The following is a 20,072-nucleotide window of genomic DNA, read 5'->3' as shown; positions in this document are numbered from 1 at the left end:
TGACTGAAGATATGTGATTACATTTTCCATAATGCTAAAGTGCTCTGAAAGTTAACTATGTCAGATTTTTTCTAAATGTGGTTTAAATCCTGTCAACCCCATGGCAACAATGCTATTTAAAAACTCTGCTTTTCAGTGATGTTCCGAGTTTAGGGATCACAGTTTAAGCAATTGAGTTGAATTACCCTGACTAAGGAATTTGAAACCTCATGTTAGAAAAAGAATAAGCCTAGGTCAGAGAAGTAGTCCTAAATTAGCCCCTGCTTCCATCTAATAGAGCCACCCACCGTCTATCCATCTCTCTTCCCCTCTTTCTCTCTCTCTGGTTATGTAACACTGCAGGTCTGCAAAGCTGCTGATATGACAGATCCGAACACACTCACACAGCCGTGCCCGGTGATCCACTGGACCATGCTGTACTCTCTGTGATTGCTGCCCTTGCTTCTTTCATCAGTATTGACTGCAACATTGATTGCTGTCCTCAGATTTAATGGAATTCTGATGCAATGTCACTGAGTCCGAGCCCCCTGGTATTTTACAAATGACTCCGCTGTTAAGTTGCTTATACACTCACTATATATTGGCATCATTTTCTATTCTGTCTGCATTGCCATGTGTGTGTTATTGAATGTCGTGCAGGAGCAAAAGAGAAAGGCACAGAGGACGGGGAGGTAGCTGTGTTTCAACCATGTGACCTCGCCAGCTGTTGCTGTATGCTGGTGGGAGAAACAGATAGGGAGGTGTAGGGCAGGAACAGGGGAGAAAAGGAGAGAGAGAGAGAGAGGGACGGCGGGAGGGGTTGGGAGCTCGCGGGCACACACACACACACTCACACACACACACACACACACACTCACACACACATAAAAAAAAACAATGTGACTGGTGACAATCCCTTGTTCTGCAGAGAGTGTGTGTGTGTGTGTGTGTGTGTGTGTGTGTGTGTGTGTGTGTGTGTGTGTGTGAGAAAGAGAGAGAGATATAGTGAGAGAGAGAGGCAGCAGGGGATGAACACACACAAACATGCACAGGCAGAGATGTGAAGAGGGAGCTCCCACACCCACACACCTCTCCTCCTGATTCAGTGGAAGGGATTTATTCGTCACCTTCTCCCTTGCTGCAAAACAAGACAATCCCCAAACCCGGCCGGGTGCACCTGCCGCGTCTGTCATCCCGCCTGTCTGTCTGCCTACGTAGATTAACGGCTCGCCTACAACTCAGAGACTGCGTGCTTACCGACGTCCACTGCAGCTGAGGGAGGGACGCAAGGAGGGAGGGCAAACAACAGGCTTCTAAAAACCCAACCAGACATATACGAGAGGCGAAGGCGAAACGATGGGGAAACTAAAACGCCGCGACTGCAATGACGATGGGCCAATGGATAAGCTGGGGGAGAAATAGTTAACAACTAAAAAAAGAAAAGAAAGGACAGGACAGGGAGCTCTGTTATTGCATCTCTATCGTAGGACCTCCTGGCAAGGAGATGTTCCTCATTATGGGATAGGTTTTGCCTATTGCCATGGAAACCAGCACCCGAAAATTCACAGTGCGGAGATGGTTTTCTATCTACCTGAAGAACAAGGCGGCGAGAAACAAGCACAGCACCGGCTTCTGTCAACTAGAGGTGAGTGGAGCTGTTTGGACACCCATGCAGAGGCAGTGCAAACTTCTATCAACTAGAGATTAGTACCTGACGCGTGGGTGGATCTGTATCCGCCGGTAGAGGGATTGCATCACAGTTGCGCCATGTGTGTGTTAGTGTGAATATTAAGGCCAAAGAAAGAAACAAAAATAAAACAGCAGTACTGTGTGAGAAGTCTGTGATAGATGGGCATGTGTGTGGGAACTATGCGTGTTATTTGGAATGCTCCAGGAGTCATTGCAGCACTGTTACAGCTGTTGCTCTGCCTGTCAATCAAGAATCCATAAAAAAAGACAGACAGAGAGATGTTGTGTTTTGACTAAGAGAGAGAGAATGATACATACATACAGGCAGGCTGCATGGAAATAGTCTGACAGACAGAAACGCTAACAGGCAAACAAGCCGGCAGGCAGGTTGATAGATTAATGGATAGAGACAGATTGATTCAGTGGCCACAGCAGTGGTGGTCTAGGTTATATATAGCCCAAACAAACCAGCGGGGATGAGAAGGAGGTATTATGCTGTTTGCAGCACATTCACCTGTGTGTCTAAGATATAAATAGAAAAAAGAAAAAAAAAACTCCCTTCCCCTCCTCTGGTTGTTGCGGTCGTGACTGCTGGTGAATCAACCTGACAGGCTATCTACCTGTCTGTGTGACTGTTAGTGTCTCTGGCTGGCAAATGTCAGCCTGCTTGTTTTTGTTTGTCCTTACAGCTGACTATCCTTATCTGTATTGTCATGCCTTGATGCTTGGTGTAGGGATGAGGGACTTCTCTTTTCACTTCCCTCCCCTTCATGGGAATGTCAGAGTTCAGCATCAGCATCCCAGAAGCTGGTACTGTTGATGGACGTCACTACTGCAGTACTCTTTAAAAAACAAACAAACAAACAGAAAATCACATAAGGCAAACTGCTACTGCACTTGTTCTGAGCTAAAACGTTCCATCACACCAGGTGATTGTTGTTGAAAACTATATAAGTTAGCTTAGCTTTTAGCTTAGCTTTTAGCAAGAGATTAAAGGTGGAGTCAGCAATTCTGCAGAATGCGTGTTGTCAAAATCACTTTTTGTCAAAATCAGTAAATATGTCACGATAAGCTACCTGAGTGTATGTTGTGTGCACTGAAAGAAAGCTAGGGTGCTAGCTACCGTGGGCCCCCTTTGTTTACATACCCTTTGTTTAGATACCAGTTTACAGAGCCTATAGTCTGTGTTATTAACACCAGATTTGTTTTCATCGCACACACAGTAGGCTACAAACAGGTTATGGATCATGAGGAAAATTCACTGATTTTGACAAAAAGTGATTTTGAGAACAAGAGTTCTCCATAATGGCTGACTCCACCTTTTATTACCTCATACCCCAAATAATGTGTCAGGCACAAAGTGTAATAACTAGCTCACATTCTGAGTGGTTAGAATATAGCCATCTGACATTAACAAACTGTTCAAATGCCATGTATCCAATGTAATTTATGATGTGTCACCTAATTTACATTATGTGTTCGCTACAATTTGTTACAGTCTCAAACACTAAAATTTAAGCCTCACTTTTTTTCTTTTTTTTTTACATTCTACTGTGAAAATTTAGTCAAAGGAGTGATGGAAAATCCCTTGACATCACTGAGTGTGGGGCGTGGATCTGCACTGTTGCTATGCTGTCATGTCAGCAGTTGATATGCTGTCAGCTTTGTTCCCTCCCTTGTTTCACAGAGAATGAACAGGCGGCTTGGCCTGGTTCTACACTTCCTTTAGGATCTAAACTGCAAAAGAAATTCTCCATTTGAAATGATCTCTATTATTGAGTAGAAAAAGGAATTGCCAAGAGGGGGAAGATAATGTCACTTGTATCAATTATGAGATCGATGTATATAAGTGCAATCAATCTAGATAGTCTATAAAACTGCTCTGGATAGCGCTCCCTCAGGCACATTTTGTTCTTGTTGTAATAAAAATAAATCTTAAAGGCTGAATTTTAGACTGTATTAATTGCGTTGCTGCATGCTTTCGATTAGGGTAAATTGTAACACGAAAACAAATGTTCTGTGTTATCCACAGACTCAATAACAGGCACTGCAAAGATAGCAACAAAGAATTTGCTGTCTTGGCAGATAAAGATTGAAGGGATGCGAGGCAGTTTTAGCTTTAAATGGACTTTGCACCTCAAATGTACTCTACTTCCAAATTGCGAGATAGTTCTCATGCGATTACAAAAACTTTACATGTTTTATTGATATAACCATGACATAACCTCAAAACTTTCCGGCAGTGGCTTGTATCTATGTCAATTCTGCAAACCAAAATAGACTGTCAATTAAGAGAAATATGCTTTTACAGCATTAAGGTAACTCTCACAATATATTATGTGAAAGATTTAGCATGGAAGCTATCAGCCATAAATGTGCAGTAGGCCTACAGCAATGACCTTCTCTATATTTACTAACCCATGTTAGCGCCTCATATTGATTGAAAGTAGAGTTTAAAGCTACTAACTTCTAAATGACACAGCTTTGTTTAATTTAGAATGGATATAACATATAATTGCTGGCTGTGATGTTTTGTAATTCATAACCTTCTTGTTGCAATTCATCTCATCTTGTTTATGTCTCTGATTCTACCCTATCACCTCTGTTTGTCTGAGCTTCTCTGCTTTTCCTGTGACTGTCATTATCATACTAATCACTACTTGTGTGTGTCTTTCCTCAGGATGATAGCATTCTCAAGGAGATTGACATCAGCCACCATGTTAAAGAGGGTTGTGAGAAGGCGGACCCCTCTCAGTTCCAGCTGCTTAAAGTCCTCGGGCAGGGCTCCTATGGAAAGGTATACAAAGGATACAATTTGAAACCATAACCACACTGAGAGATGTGAATATCTCAAATTACAGCGCATGGGAAAACATTTTCAGAGAAAGCAGGCTTCCCCTCAAATCCATTGGATAAGACTCAGGGTACTAGGTTAGGGCTCTTTAGAGACAGAAAGTAGATCAGTGTTTACACTAGCAGCCAATGGATTACCCATGGCACCATGCAGGCTCAATGCTTACTTCTAACTGCAGGGTTTCTCTGCTTCCACGGCTGACCCAGCAGGTCATTTTACTTACAGAAGGTCAGCTGCTGACAAGGGAGCACTTTGTCATCTTTATCACATTTTACAGTGTTAACACCACCTGGATTCTCAATAAGACGTTTCACTACTGCAATACCTGGACTTCAAACACACACTAGAGATAAAGCTATGAGATCAGTGTTGACTTTGGCTGATTCTAGGAGCCAAAGGATTACCCATGAAACCAGGCAGCCCAGTGCTTACTACCTGCAGTGTGCACAGCGGGCCAAACTGCTGTAGGCCTAGTATAGTGGGGGCAGCTCTTCTTTAGCTGTAGGTATAGCCTGTACCACATTTTTACAGAATTAAAACGGCTTTGATTCCTTTTTAAATGTTTAACCAACATATTTGGACCGAGGGTACACGGTAGCCTAGTAGTCTATGTAAAAAGGGGTGTGTCCACTTACTTTTGGCTTTATAGAGCGAGTGTGTGTGTGTGTGTGTGTGTGTGTGTGTGTGTGTGTGTGTGTGTGTGTGTGTGTGTGTGTGTGTGTGTGTGTGTGTGTGCGCGCGCGCGTGTGTGTGTGCGCGCGCGTGTGTGTGTGTGTGTGTGTGTGTGTGTGTGTATAGCCTATTATCATCGTTTGGTAAGTGGTGGTTTGCTAATGACAGAAATGCCATCAACTTTCAATTAGTTCTACATTAGCAGCTGTAGTGTAGCCTAATGAAGTGAGATAATTCCTAGTGTTATCTTAGACGCCATAGCTGTTGTCTCAACGTGAAACAATGTTTCTTCGAGTAGTTGGTGAAACTTGATGGTAGCTAGCACTTACTTCAAGAGGCCGACTGACTGTAGGTGACGCTGCTGGGTGTAGCCCGTAGCCATGGGGTGTAGAACGTGAGGCAGGAAGGAGAGACGGCAGGTGCGCGCGCGCTATTAAAAACCATGGACCTTTAAAGAAAAGAAAAAAACAGGTGCGTGGGGCTTTTTAGTGCAGTGGCGGGAGGAGTAGGCCAAAGTTTTGATGTTGTTGTAATATTGCTGCTGCACCAATGAGTGTTTGTTGCATTTTACAGCTTTAAATGTTTAAGGTTTAGCTAATTTTAAATTATTTAATGTATACGGTTTGGTGGAAGCCTAGGCTAAATCTGTTAATCAGATACATTTAATTCTAAATCACCAAATTTGGACATAAAGGGTAAAAATAATTGCTAACTGAAAAGTACCCAGGCCTAACTAATGTTGTAGAGTTAAAAATAAGCTAGCTAGCTATTCATATATTTCCTGCTTAGGTGAGGGCTTATTGGAGTAGAAGTCAAAAGTAACATGAGATAGAAAACAAGTTAGGTAGGCTACATGTACAGGTATACTTTGTACATAAATAGAGCACTTAACCTAATTATTTAGGCTTCATTCTTGCACTGCTGTGTTCTGCAGTAGGCCAATTTATTATATGAGCAACACCTGCATGGTTGTAGCCTATATTAATATATAGCCTATTTTACTTCCTATCCATGTTTTCATTTTCAACTTACACTGCTACAAGGGGTCTTTTGAAATGTTAAAACGTGTGTTACAAACTGTTACAAAATAGTTTATCCAAAAAGCTTGATGATTATTATTCCAGGTGCTTCTGGTGAGAAAGATCAAAGGAGCGGACAGAGGACACCTGTATGCCATGAAGGTCCTGAAGAAAGCCACACTGAAAGGTAAAAATTAAAGCTGTTAAGTAAGTTAAACTTGTATTCTATCTATCCAATTTTCTAATGCAGTCATTTTTGGACACCTGAGAAGTAATTCTGAAAAATTAAGAAAAATCAAGATAACTTTGCTTTAAAAAATCCAGTATATATAATGTAAGAAGGCAACGTTTAAACATTAAAAACAATCACAAAACAAAATGTTGTGTTTGTAGAAGGTGTTTTTTTCTCGTCAAAAATCCAGGTTGAAGTGCATCTTGCCAATACTATATGGTTTATAGATAGATAGATAGATAGATAGATAGATAGATAGATAGATAGATAGATAGATAGATAGATAGATAGCCTACATAATTCATCACAGAAGGGAAACATAATTAATAATATTCTAAACCTCGACAGACACATTTTGCTGCAATAACAGCTTTGTTCTTCATGCAGTGTCAAGGTTAATATTATTTAAGAACAGATACTACAAATGTGATTGTTCCAGTTCCCAGAGTACATTCAGGAGGATTTGGGGTAAAAGAGAGCAGTTTGTACTTTTAATACAGGTCAGCTGTTTCGCATCAAATGGGATTATTGTAAACAAGGATGCACTGTACGCAGGTTGAGGTGCCATGTACTGTTGCAGTGTCTTTTGTCCTGGCCTTAATCCTCCTAACCTGCACTGCTGGAATTTAAATAGTAATGGTCTCATCCTTTCAAGGTGACAGATGCTGCAATAACAATGGTATGGTAGATTCCAGTGCACCAAAGACCAGCAGCACTCGGGGTGGCTCTATTAAATTGACATATTAAGAAATAACTGAATAAATGTAGTTATTAAACACATTCTTATTGCCCCACTATCTCCCTTTCAGTTCGGGATCGCGTGCGGTCTAAGATGGAAAGAGACATTCTGGCAGAAGTGAACCATCCATTTATAGTTAAACTGCACTATGGTAAGTCTGACTGTCTGATGGTCCATGTGTAGGAGTTGATTTGAACTGAAAACACACAGTTTTTTCCCATATATAACAATGCATATCCCCTTTTTATTTGACAGGAGAAAACCAGATACTACATTTACTAATTTTTTAAATTAGGTGTGACATACACAATACACACCTTGTTTTTAACCTAAAATACACCGTGAAATGAACAGAATACAATACAATAATATAGCCACAATATGTGTTTGCATGTGTGTGTGTGTGTGTGTGTGTGTGTGTGTGTGTGTGTGGGGGGGGGGGGGGGGGGTGTGTGTGGGTGTGTGTGTGTGTGTGTTTGCAGCCTTCCAGACAGAAGGAAAGCTCTATCTGATCCTAGACTTCCTCCGAGGTGGAGACCTGTTCACTCGTCTGTCAAAGGAGGTAGGTTTGCACCCAATTTATTCTGCAATAAAAACAATTAAAGGTATTTACTTTTCGAGGTTATTATGGGCTGTATAACGCCTCACACATCATTGTCCTTGTGAACGCTGTGTCGAAGTGACCTTTGCCTCGGTTACTTTCTCGCTGTTGCATCATCAGTAAACAAAGACCAGATTAAAAGATTTTAAGGATGAGTGCAGTTTAAGTTACTTTGTTAGTCAATGGTTACATTGAAATTGGTCTTTTTTGCAAATCCCCTCTCAAGTTACCATACACCGGAGGAGGGGGTCACAGCACAGGGTCAGCCATAGGACAGCGCCCCTGGAGCAGTTTTGGGGTAAAGTGCCTTGGGCACCGTACATGTAATACCAGCCACCACCAGTTTTTACAAATAACACCCTCCTTTCCTCTAGTCCATCCTACCACCCATTTGTTACCCATTATTTTTTAGACTCAGTCTCCTCATCTGTGGGGGAGATAGGCAGGTCTGAAAGTCTCAGGGCATCTGGTGGCTGGATGGGAAATGGCACAGAGAAAGGGCCTGAAGACCTGGCACTGTGGCTGGAGATGGAACACAATGTAATGTAACTGTGACACAAGGGGGCTTGACACATTGAGCCATGCTTCTGCTTTTAAAGTTTTTTTTTTTTTTTTTTTTTTTTTTAAATATTATTGCGTTTTTATGATCATTCTTGTACCATATTATATTTTCATCCAGTTATAATTTAAATTGTGCTATCCTAATGTATTTCTATGTATTGCTTAGTACATCCACATGTCTTTATTTATTTTTATAGGTAATGTTTACAGAAGAGGATGTGAAGTTTTACCTTGCAGAGTTGGCACTGGCTTTGGACCATCTACACAGTCTGGGGATCATCTACAGGGACCTCAAACCTGAAAAGTATTGCACTATGTCACAAAGGCTCTTTTTTGTATCCATATAATTCACAAACTTATTTGTCAAACAGATTGAAATTCTGCTTTTACCCAACAGTATTCTTCTGGATGAAGAAGGACACATTAAGATAACTGGTCAGAGCATACATTATACTGCCTTTCAATTTCACTGTCTTTCTATCCATTTTTTATTTTAATATCGACCTATGCTTACCTTGTTCCTCTTTGCCTCTCTGTGTCAGACTTTGGACTGAGTAAGGAGGCCATCGACCATGATAAAAGAGCATATTCCTTCTGTGGAACAATAGAGTACATGGCTCCAGAGGTCGTTAACAGGAGAGGGCATACACAAAGTGCTGACTGGTGGTCATTTGGCGTACTGATGGTAAGAATGGTTTCATCTTAAACTGTCCTTGACATCTCGATCTTTACTATGAATAGAAAGTTGCCCTCTCTAGTGACTTGCAAATTGTGTTATATCATGCTGTCAGAAACAGCGGGCATGGATGTACTGTATCTTACGACCAGAAAAGATTCTTAGATAATGTGACAGCGTACGGCCTTTGTTCAATTCGACTTTCTTTTTGGCAATAAAGTAGCCTGGCTCCGCCCGCCCGCCTACTTCCGGCCAAATTTAATTTTCCCTTCAGTAGTCAGTCTGGGTGTACAGCGCATTTCCCAGATTCTCCGGAGAATCTACAGCCGTCCAATCAGCGAACAGAGCGAGTGGCTGAGAACGATGACGTCGAAGTCGCGCTCCAGTTTCAGTTGAATGCTGCGTTCCTTTATACTCGGAAGAAGGAGATTTCCGACTTGGTAGTTCCGAGTTCCGACCTGTCTGTGTTCCAGTGCATCTGCTCGCGAAAGTATGGACGCCTAAAACCTTTCTCGTCCAAATAACTAAACGTTAGGCTCAAACAAGTTACTGTTGCCAGGTACCGGTAGATTCATAGACTACAATATGTAGTGAAGTCGGAAATTTCCGAGTTCCCTGTCTAACTGGAACGCACCGTCAAAAGCCGGCTCATGACACACGTGACGACCAAACGTGATGCGATTGGTTGGCTAATCCAGAGTGGCACTGGGCAGATCCAATAGTTTTAAACTTCAACAGACACCCGCCTCCAAGTGAGTGAACGTTTGCCAATTACAGCACTTCCAGACCTTCTGTACAAATGAAATGAAGTAGGATGGTCTGGTTGGACCAGGCTAGCAATAAAGCAGCTTCACTACCATATCCGGGCAGATTAGGGTCTGTCACTTTCAGTAATCGTGCATCTGTTGGTCCTTCCTGTTTTGTCAGACTGGTGGCTTAATACGGTAAAGAAGGTTAACACTCCATGTCAATGCTGTCAGCTGGAAGCCAGACAGAGCAACAGGGAAAGGTGTCACCCTTGTTTACCCTTGGCTGCTATTTCCGAATATAAAAGCATTAAATTAAACAAGCCAACAAATAAATAAAAACAGGCGTTTCAAAAACCTCTTTCTGCACTACACATCATTTAAAAAAGTAAAGACTTATAGCTTATTTTACATATTAAAAACATATTTGTAGAGAAATCCATGATTGTGATAATATTTTATTTAAAACATTGTAATTTAATCTTTGAGATGGATGAATGCAATCATGGTGCGGGAGAGCAGGCTCATGTCAACAGCAGTGGCAGATGTGTTGCCAAAGGGTCACGCTCCTTTGATTTTTACCAGGACCAGTTATCCCTTTTTCTGCATTTTGATTTAATTTCTACTTTCTGCTATTCTAATATTATGCATTTTTAAATGATATAGGAATCCGATCTAACAAATGTAAGTTATCACAACAGGTATCAGTGTACATTCCATTTTATTTTGCATTTGGATAGTTGGACACTGGTTGTCTGCTAGTACTTCACACATGTAGGGGAGAGTGGCCTAAGTTGTGCCACTTTTTACTCAGGGTGATTTTAAAGTGAGGCCTTGACAGTAAAGTCTCCAACTCAAATATGTATATATATTTCAGGGTGTTGTGCATCCCTGGCAATAAAAACTTTGGATCTGGAATAAACTGTTGAAGAAATATAGCTTTCGGAAAAAAAGTTGTCTTGTTGCACAACTTGCCCCCGGTGTGGTGTAAGTTGTGCAACAAGAGAGAATACCATGGGGTAAATTGTGCCATTGATATATATCTCATAAACTGTGATGCAAGACAAATCCATAAGACAAGTACTTATTTAAGGTTTATTTAAAGTAAATATTTTACAAAGATTGAAGGTCAATTTTCTTAAACAAGGCCTAGCAGATCTAGGTGGTTTTGCCTGCAAAGCTCACAATGACAAAGTCACCATTATCATCTTTCTGGCCATCTAAACTCTCATCAGTGGTGTCGTTAAGTGGAATGGAAATGTCAGTCTCTTCTGAGCTACTGTAGACAATCACTTTCTTTTTGGTGACCAGCGTATACAGCCATGCCACTGGCACAACTCTCAGAAATGTACTTCGCACTAGTTGCTCCGTGCTTGTGACTGCCACCTGACAAATGTGATTCCCCCTCCATTTCTGCCTTTAAATCAAGGCTCAAAACCCTTCTGTACACCCTGGTTTTTCCTCCCCATTAACTATCTTACCTCTGCACTACTATCTTTGTTTATATTTGTGGATGTATGGGCTTTATGTCTTTTATTTTTGTTATTGTTATTTTACCTTCATTGTTTACCTACTGAATGCACTATGTACAGCACTTTGGACAGTGCAAACTGTCATAAATGTGCTTTTATAAATACATTTTACTTACTTACTTATAACTCACCTAGGCCCTTTGGCACAAATCACTCCAACCCCAGAATGTTGGATAATAGGCATGATGCAGCAGTTTAGGGCTGACATCGTGCTAACTGTATAGACTCAAAGTGTAGCATACTAAAGCACTAAAACATGTGTCAAATGTTTTCAAACTTGTCTATACTTGTTCGGACACAATAATCAAAAAACCTTGATCATGGAAATTTTACTTTGAAAGGCAAAAAACGTTTTTTTTAGCTTAAATGTGCTTTAATCTTATTCCTTGTGTCTCCCTTCTTAACAGGATGAGTCAAATGGATGGCTCTTTTTAAATATGTGGTCACATTTTCAATTTCTTCCACGGTTTTCTAGAAACAAGGGGTGGCACAACTTCCCCACCTGCACAACTTAGGCCACTATCCCCTATACACAGTTTGAAAAAAATAATATTATTAGGTTATTTGTTTGTCCATGTATTATGAGCTACTACTTGATCTACTATTATTTCTAGAGGCTGAGGGTGTGATCAGGCTCATTTCTAGGTGCACTTATTAAAGCACAGCTTTACATTTGTTCAGGTTTCCAATATCAGCATTACCAATTCATAGAAGGTCTGGTCCACATGCAGGAGAAAACAAATTACTGATTAAATGTGCATCAAGCATAAAAAGTTCCAAAAACTCACCTCTACATTGCCATGCATTGGTTCAACTGCTATGTGTCCTGACAACTGTAATGATCTGTTTTCCAGTTTGAGATGCTAACAGGATCATTACCATTCCAAGGAAAAGATCGGAAGGAAACAATGGCGCTTATTTTGAAGTAAGACCAATTTATTTATTTTTAATTTTTTGTTGATTTTCCTTAACTCTGTGACCAACTCCTTCTCTGCCCATAAAACTCAATAATAAATTCAGATGTGGTTTATTCAAGATAAGCTGTTCATAGAAACCTTCAATTAGCATTCTCAGAATATTCCACTACTATACATACATATATACCGTATATAGTATACATATGCTAATATGCTAATTATATGAGAAGGACCTGTATATATATATACATCCGATACTTAAAACAATGTTAATACTGTAAATCACAGCATTAACAAACATCTGCCTGTGCATAAACCTGGTGCTTTTCTTGCTTGTACAGGGCTAAGCTGGGAATGCCACAGTTCCTCAGTCCTGAAGTGCAGAGTTTATTAAGAGCACTCTTCAAGAGGAACCCTACCAATCGACTAGGTACTGTTTACATATCCATCTTAAACATTGAGAGGCAAATATATGTTCAGAATAATGGTTGTACATGAAAATTGTTTTGCAGTTTAGGATTGTCAATTGATGGGGTCAGTTTTTTACCTTGAGAAAAAAATGAAAAAGTCCAATCAAAAACTGAAGAAAATCAAATCAAATATCAAGTTGAATGAATTGAATTGAATTCATTTAAAAGCCAACCTTAAAAGGTAAGTCATGAGTTTGCCTCTGAAATTATGAACACTCTCTTTCACCCTCGGTTCCTCTGTGAGACTGTTCCACATTAGAGTGCTGTAAATATGAAAAATACTTCTCTGTGGGTTAGATAGTTAGTTAAAAGCTTTGATAGTTATACGGACACTACCAGTGGACCTGAGGCGTTCTACAGGGCTTATAGGCTAAAAGCAAATCCAATAAATAGCTAGGATCAACAGCCATTAACAGCTTTAAAGACCAATACAAGTATTTTTAAATCTGTTGCGAAGCAGACAGGGAGGCAGAGCAGAGACGTTGGTGTGATGTGTGCTCTCTTGCTGGTCCTCATTCTTACCCGTGCAGCTGAATTCAGCACTAATTGTAGTACGGGGCTATTCTTTTTAGGGAGACCAGAAAGTAGAGCATTACAGTAGTCAATTCTGCAGGTGGTAAAATCATGCATTGGACTCTGTACTCTGTACCAGCTTTAAATGCATGGTTGTGATTAGGCAATGTTCTTGAGATGGTAAAAAGGCCATTCATGGTTAAATGTCTTATATGTGGTTCCTTTGACAATAATGTTAAGCTATACCATTTACAGTATGTCACAAGTGTCCAAGCAGCCAAACTATCACAGAGGACCATTCTCTCAATTTGTCTCAATCTATTTGTCTGATAGGTGCAGGACCAGATGGAGTGGAAGAAATACAAAGACATCGCTTCTTTGCATCGATAGATTGGAATGTAAGTACAATTTGTATTTGTTGGCAATTTGTTGTTTTCTACCAGGAACGACACTATTTAGAAAAGTAATATGAAAATGTATTATACATTCATATACTCACTTGCATTATACACATACTGCATTTAGTATACTGAAAAACACACAAAGACGCATAGTATATATAGAGGCCTGGCTGGATTAAATAAAACATGTGAGGTATATAGTTGCTGTATCATGTCATCGAAACCGTGCAACTTCTCATATCATACAATCCATCCACTTCCTCAATTGGTTGGCCACAATCATGATTCACTAAGCATCCTTGGTATGAGACTTTGCTTAGAGGCAAAATCCTTAACTTCCCTTTCTGCCTGCCTGTCTTGCGTGGCCTTATTGAAATAAATCATTGTATGCCTTTTCAGAGAACGTTTGCTCATGTGCAAATGTTCTGGCTTCACACATTACCTGTACTATCATAACCTAACCTTGAAATTCAATGCTTGGACGTGCGCTGCTTGACATGGATCATTATTTTAACTGGAAGCACTCTTGGCTTCTATAAGCTTATGTAGCATTGAACATCACTGGATCATGCTCTGAAACTCTGAAGCTCTTCTGGCATATCTTGAAAGCAATTGTTGAAGCCTCTGGGTGACATAATACGTAACAGTCACACTGCACAAGTCCTTTACCACTGACCTCAACAAAGGATTTGTTCTTCTGAGGTTGCAATTTAAAATCTCATTATTATTGGCAATGTAAAATAAAAAAATTAAAGGCATGACACGATCCAAATTGCTCACATTGAGACATCGGGGCCTCCGGATGATTTGAGTGGCACATAAGGATTTAAATATTAGTTTGTTTAAAATATTTAAAAAAAATTTATAGGCCTATATATATATTTCTATTTTAACTTTTGAACTAGACAATCTAACTTTTATTTTATTCTACAATAAAGAGTTTGGCGAAATTTTCCCTTATCCTAATTATTTACAACGTATGTTGTTTCGCCTTAACGGTACAGTGTGTACAATGTATTGGCATTTTTCAGAACATGCTTGTTAGAAATTGAATATAATATGCATAGGTTTTAATTTGTGTATAATCACTTGAAAATAAAACTTTTTTTTGTATTACCTCAGAATAAATCTACATAGGCGCAAGGACAGCCACCATGTTGCAAGAAGAAGAAGATACACTGAATAAATCACTAAATACATTTTCACCTGAGGCAGTGGTGGATGATGCCATCTTTAGTAACTAGCTTCTTGTCCTTGAAGGCAGACTGTAACCTTGTACAATTGGTCTTAAAGTACATGTTATTGATCCAAACAACCAAATCTTGAAGAGCTCGTGGTCACACTGTTGCACCCATTCCTTTCTTGTCAGAGATGTTTGGAAGGCTTGTGACATTGTTTATCTGCTGTTGTGAGTAGTGATGCTCTCATTTAAAAAACACTACTTTTATCTGCATTGCATGCCCACTAATCCCTGCCGTAACCAAAAGCTGTCACTGTTACTCCTCACAACATCCCTACCTAGTCGCCCCTGCCAAAAACACCACATTTTCCCATTTACAGATGGTGTTGCTGGCTTGACTTGACAGGCAATCAATAAGCGGCTTACGTTTCGCCTCCACGCTAGGCTAATTAAATCTCTGTTTTGTATCAGTCAGAAAGCTTTGTCCGTTTGTTTGACTTTTTACTCTGTGATCATCAGGATATTTCATTAAAGTCTCCGTCTTTGAGGAGTTTCCCTCACAAAGCCCACACAATCTGCATCCCCACCTTCACAACGACCCTGCATCACATAGAATGTCAATTGCAAGAGATACAGAGTATTACTGCTATAAGTCTTATCATAGCTGAAAACAACCCCACCACACTGCTACAACAGGCATCCATTGAAATTACAATGGTGACACCTGCAGGCCATTCTCAGTAATACACTTAAATAATTAAAATACAATATGAGCATACTACTGATATAATGGGCTGATAAGTGCCGAATTATGATCGATGTTGTTGTTTTTTGTAGAGGTTGTACAAGAGGGAATTGAGGCCTCCATTCAAACCAACAGCTGGAAGACCTGAAGACACTTTCCATTTTGACCCAGAGTTCACCTCCAGAACACCCACTGGTAAACACAACATGCATGATACTTTCACTTGTGCTTACATGAAATAAGATGAATGGCTTGACTGGTCAAATGTATCTAGAGGTTTTTATAGCTAAAAATGCATTTAGAGTCAATAAAAAATACAAGTACCATTTAAATTTGCATTACAAGTCCCTGTAAAAAGTATTGTGATCACATGTTTGTGTCTATATGTCTTTGCCTATCCAGATTCTCCCGGAATCCCTCCCAGCGCAAATACGCACCAGCTGTTTCGTGGTTTCAGTTTTGTTGCAACTAATCCAATTCAGGAGCCTATTGTTGCCACGGTAGCGACTTCACGCCAGGAGGCCATCAGCATCAACCCCATAGCAGAGGTACTGTATACGAGCTCACGTCCTGACTGCACATCTCCTTAAAGTGACACACACCCTCCCACTGATCGCATCACAAATTCATTATACATAAATGGCTCTGAGTCGATCAACGTTTTATGAGTAAACTGATGGATGAACGGATGGTAAAATTAAGAGATGGGCTATTTAATGATGCTGACCTTTGGAAAACATTGCCCTAATAAATCATGGTCAACTATATTACTGCAGCAACTGGCTGTTGAACAAAGCAAAAACTCTCTTACCTAATATAAGACTCCTGACACATTTGACTATGACAGATGTGTCCAGACATGAAATATAACCCAAGAGTGTGTCTGTCTGATGTCTGTGTTCCAATGCAGCATGTCCGTGCTGATGTGGCCTTCACTGATATTTATGAGCTTAAAGAGGAAGTTGGTCAGACAGCCACGTCTGTCTGCAGAAGATGTCTGCACAGAATTACTGCTGTGGAGTATTCGGTGAAGGTAAGTTTGTCAGCCATTAAACAATATTTTCATACAAACATCACAATGTGTACTAAGTATTTTTAAACATACCTATGAAGTGTCCATAGTTTTTTGTCAATGTATTTCATAGCTTTAGGGTGCTGTTTTTCTTCAAAGCACATTCATTCTGTTTCTGTTTTTTGTGGCAGATTATTGAAAGAGCGAGGAAAGATCCATCGGAAGAGATCGAGATCCTGTTAAGATACGGACAGCATTCAAATATTTCAAACCTGAAGGATGTGAGTATAACGCACACACGCAAAAGGAAATCAAGGCCAACTTCTTCATGATTTTTTTAAAGTTTTTAATAATGTGTGTGTGTGTGTGTTTGTGTGTGTGTGTGTGTGTGTGTGTGTGTGTGTGTGTGTGTGTGTGTGTGTGTGTGTGTGTGTGTGTGTGTGTGTGTGTGTGTGTGTGTGTGTGTGTGTGTGTGTGTGTGTGTGTGTGTGTGTGTGTGTGTGTGTGTGTGTGTGTGTGTGTGTGTGTGTGTGTGTGTGTGTGTGTTTGTTTGTGTGTGTTATAACCGTTAGGTGTTTGACGACGGCCAGTGTGTGTACCTGGTCCAGGATTTACTGAGAGGAGACCACCTGCTGGACAGAGTTTTGAAGTTGCCAAATTTTACAGAGAGAGATGCATCAGACATCATCTGCACACTGACCAAGACTGTGGAATATTTACACTCACAGGGGGTAAGACAGAGGGGCGTTAGGCAAAACATATAGCCTACCTGTTGAAGGTGGATCAGCGATTCTGGAGAACGCTTGTTTTCTAAATCACTTTTTGTCACGGGGGCCCTCCATGGCTAGCAACATGCCCATTTACAGAGCCTAGGCTGTGTATTAACACTGAATTTGTTTTCAACGTATACACATCACGGGCAGGTAGTGGATCGTGAGAAGATATTCACTGATTTTGACAACAAGCATTCTCCCGGCGCTGACTCCACCTTTAAGTAGACCTATTGAATTATCATAATATCATGCAATGTACTTTATGGTTTAGAAGATTCAGTAGCAGTGTGAGCAACATTAGAATTTATTTTGTGTTACCTGGCTTCTAATCGTGCGAGTGTGTGGTTGTCCTTTTTTTCAGGTGGTGCATCGAGACCTGAAGCCGAGTAACATTCGCTATTCTGATGACAGCGGACTCCCAGAATGCATCAGGATATGTGATTTTGGTTCTGCCAAACAGCTCCGGGCTGAAAATGGCTTACTGATGACCCCCTGTTACACAGCTACGTTCATGGCTCCTGAGGTACACTACAACATTAATAATCAAATAGAGAAGACACAAATTATGGAACAGCTTTTAAAAATATATAAATCATAGAAACTATTGCAAAACTAATGCACTCTATTGAAATGACTGTGTGTGTGTGTGTGTGTGTCTGTGTGTGCGTGTGCGCAGGTACTGAAAAAGCAGGGTTTCGATGCAGCCTGTGACATCTGGAGCCTGGGGATCCTGCTCTACACCATGATAGCTGGGTCAGTTTAAAGTTTAAAGGCATATCAAACTGACAACATTGACATAATGTAATGTTGCTGTTTTCTGCAAACGCTTCCCCAGCGGCCGTAAACGGGATGCGATCTAAATAAACTCCCCCGTGAAATAACAATAAGATATATTGTGTTTTATGTGTAACTGTGTTCTGCTGTCCATCTTGGCCAGGTCTCTCTTGTAAAAGAGATTTTAATCTCAATGAGACTAACCTGGTTAAATAAAGGATAAATAAATAAAATAAAAAAGAGACTATTGTATTTGTTACCCTTGTCAAATGAAAGGTTATTGCTTTTTTTACCTTCTCTACAGTAGGTTTTATTGTCCCTAGATGTAACAGTAGCAGAGGTTTCAATTGCTCAAGCGTTATGCTTTCCATGGTTGTAAAACATTTCAAAGGCTTTTCTATGGTCTGACTGATGTCTATGTTATTGAAATGCACCCAACCTTTTGAATTGCTTATTGTATATTGCAATCTTTATTGGCCAGTTTCAGCCCATTTGCCAGCAGTTTCGAGGACACAGCAGAGGAAATCCTGGCTCGGATCGGCAGCGGGAAATTCAATATCACGGGAGGGAACTGGGATCTGGTGTCAGACTCTGCCAAGGTGAGAGCAAAAATGATTCTGCGGGGAGATAAATGCAAATGGAAATGTTCATGTTGCTGACATCATGTCATGTCTCTGAATATATTAACATCACGTGTGTTTGTGTGTGTGTGTGTGTGTGTGTGTGTGTGTGTGTGTGTGTGTGTGTGTGTGTGTGTGTGTGTGTGTGTGTGTGTGTGTGTGTTTATTTGCATATGTTTAACAGGACATTGTGATCAAGATGCTCCATGTGGACCCTCACCAGCGCCTGACAGCTCCACAGGTACTATTAGTCCATAATAGGACTAGATTATGCATTATTGGGCTATGGGTGGGGGACATACCTTCCATTTTTGTGTGTGAATAGTTCTTACTGTTGTATTCACCATTTAAACTCTGTTTACTGGAAAACATTATTGAATATATTAGGTATATGATGTATGTATATTAAGAGTAATGAAACCATTTGCACCTTTTCCTAAATGTTCCCATAAACTTGGAGTTGTAGTCAGAGGGATGTGCAGTATATACGATATGTTAGCTCTCCTTAGCCGTTTTTGAAAGGTACTTGAGCTAATAGTTTTCACTTTGATGTCCTTCAGGTTCTTCGTCACCCTTGGATTGTTGACAGAGACCAGCTTTCTGACAGCGCTCTCACCAGACAAGATGCATTTACTGTCAAGGTCAGACCTGTGTGCATGTGTGTATTATAAAGCACTTATCATCACGATAGCAGAACATATACTTGTTATTCTCCGATGTACACTGTTTCTGTGTGTGTCCATGTTACATGCTTCTTATAGTAAAACAAAAATACTTAAAGTGATTAATAGAGGTTATGAAAACAACAGCTAGAAAAATCTAAATGTTCTGTCACAGTCTGTGAGTGTTGTATACGTCATAATTTATTTTGCCTTGACTTAATATATATTGCGTTGAATACAGAGTTCATTTCAGCATTAATACAATATAGTATAAATGCAGAAAAAAACTCTCCTTGTTCCTCTGTCTGTCCAAGGGATGCTGTATGTCACTTGTTTTATTTTTTCACTTATTTGTGTGGGAGATAAGGCCAGTGTTAATATGAAATAACGTGTTCTCCTTTTTGTCCACCAGAGGGCCCTGTCTGCCACCTACTGTGCTCTGAGGCGCTGTACTCCTGCTCCTGTGCTGGAGCCCGTTCAGTCCTCCAGTCTGGCTCAGCGGCGAGGGAAGAAGAACCTGGAAAGTCCTTTAGTTCATTCAGATCCCATAGAAAAGGAGTAGCTTCAATAACACTCAGAATAAATTAAATATAGACCCTAAGGAATAACTGAGGACTATGTAGTCTCTGTGAAAAGCACAAAGGATGATACAAAGTGCTTGTATGCCTCTAAACTGAATGTAGCAGATCAGATCCAAATCTTCCT

General features: G+C 40.3%; 1 protein-coding gene across 1 annotated transcript; it reads left to right on the top strand.

The window, feature by feature from the left end:
• Positions 1-1,519: 1,519 nt before the first annotated feature.
• Positions 1,520-19,929, top strand: rps6ka2 (ribosomal protein S6 kinase, polypeptide 2; the record flags this gene model as incomplete). Its single annotated transcript, XM_080033426.1, has 22 exons — positions 1,520-1,624; positions 4,349-4,465; positions 6,319-6,400; positions 7,255-7,335; positions 7,667-7,746; positions 8,544-8,650; positions 8,744-8,781; positions 8,889-9,031; positions 12,155-12,225; positions 12,559-12,647; positions 13,534-13,598; positions 15,619-15,721; positions 15,929-16,074; positions 16,437-16,559; positions 16,730-16,819; positions 17,111-17,269; positions 17,673-17,834; positions 17,988-18,064; positions 18,567-18,684; positions 18,890-18,946; positions 19,266-19,346; positions 19,780-19,929. The coding sequence occupies 22 exons, from the start codon at positions 1,520-1,522 to the stop codon at positions 19,927-19,929; spliced, it is 2,244 nt and encodes a 747-aa protein (XP_079889552.1).
• Between the last annotated feature and the right edge of the window lie 143 nt (positions 19,930-20,072).

This window comes from Ammodytes marinus (assembly GCF_949987685.1).
Source record: "Ammodytes marinus genome assembly, chromosome: 1".
NCBI lineage: Eukaryota > Metazoa > Chordata > Actinopteri > Uranoscopiformes > Ammodytidae > Ammodytes > Ammodytes marinus.
The sequence above is the reverse complement of the archived record's forward strand: the minus strand, read 5'-3'. Positions and strand labels throughout refer to the sequence as shown.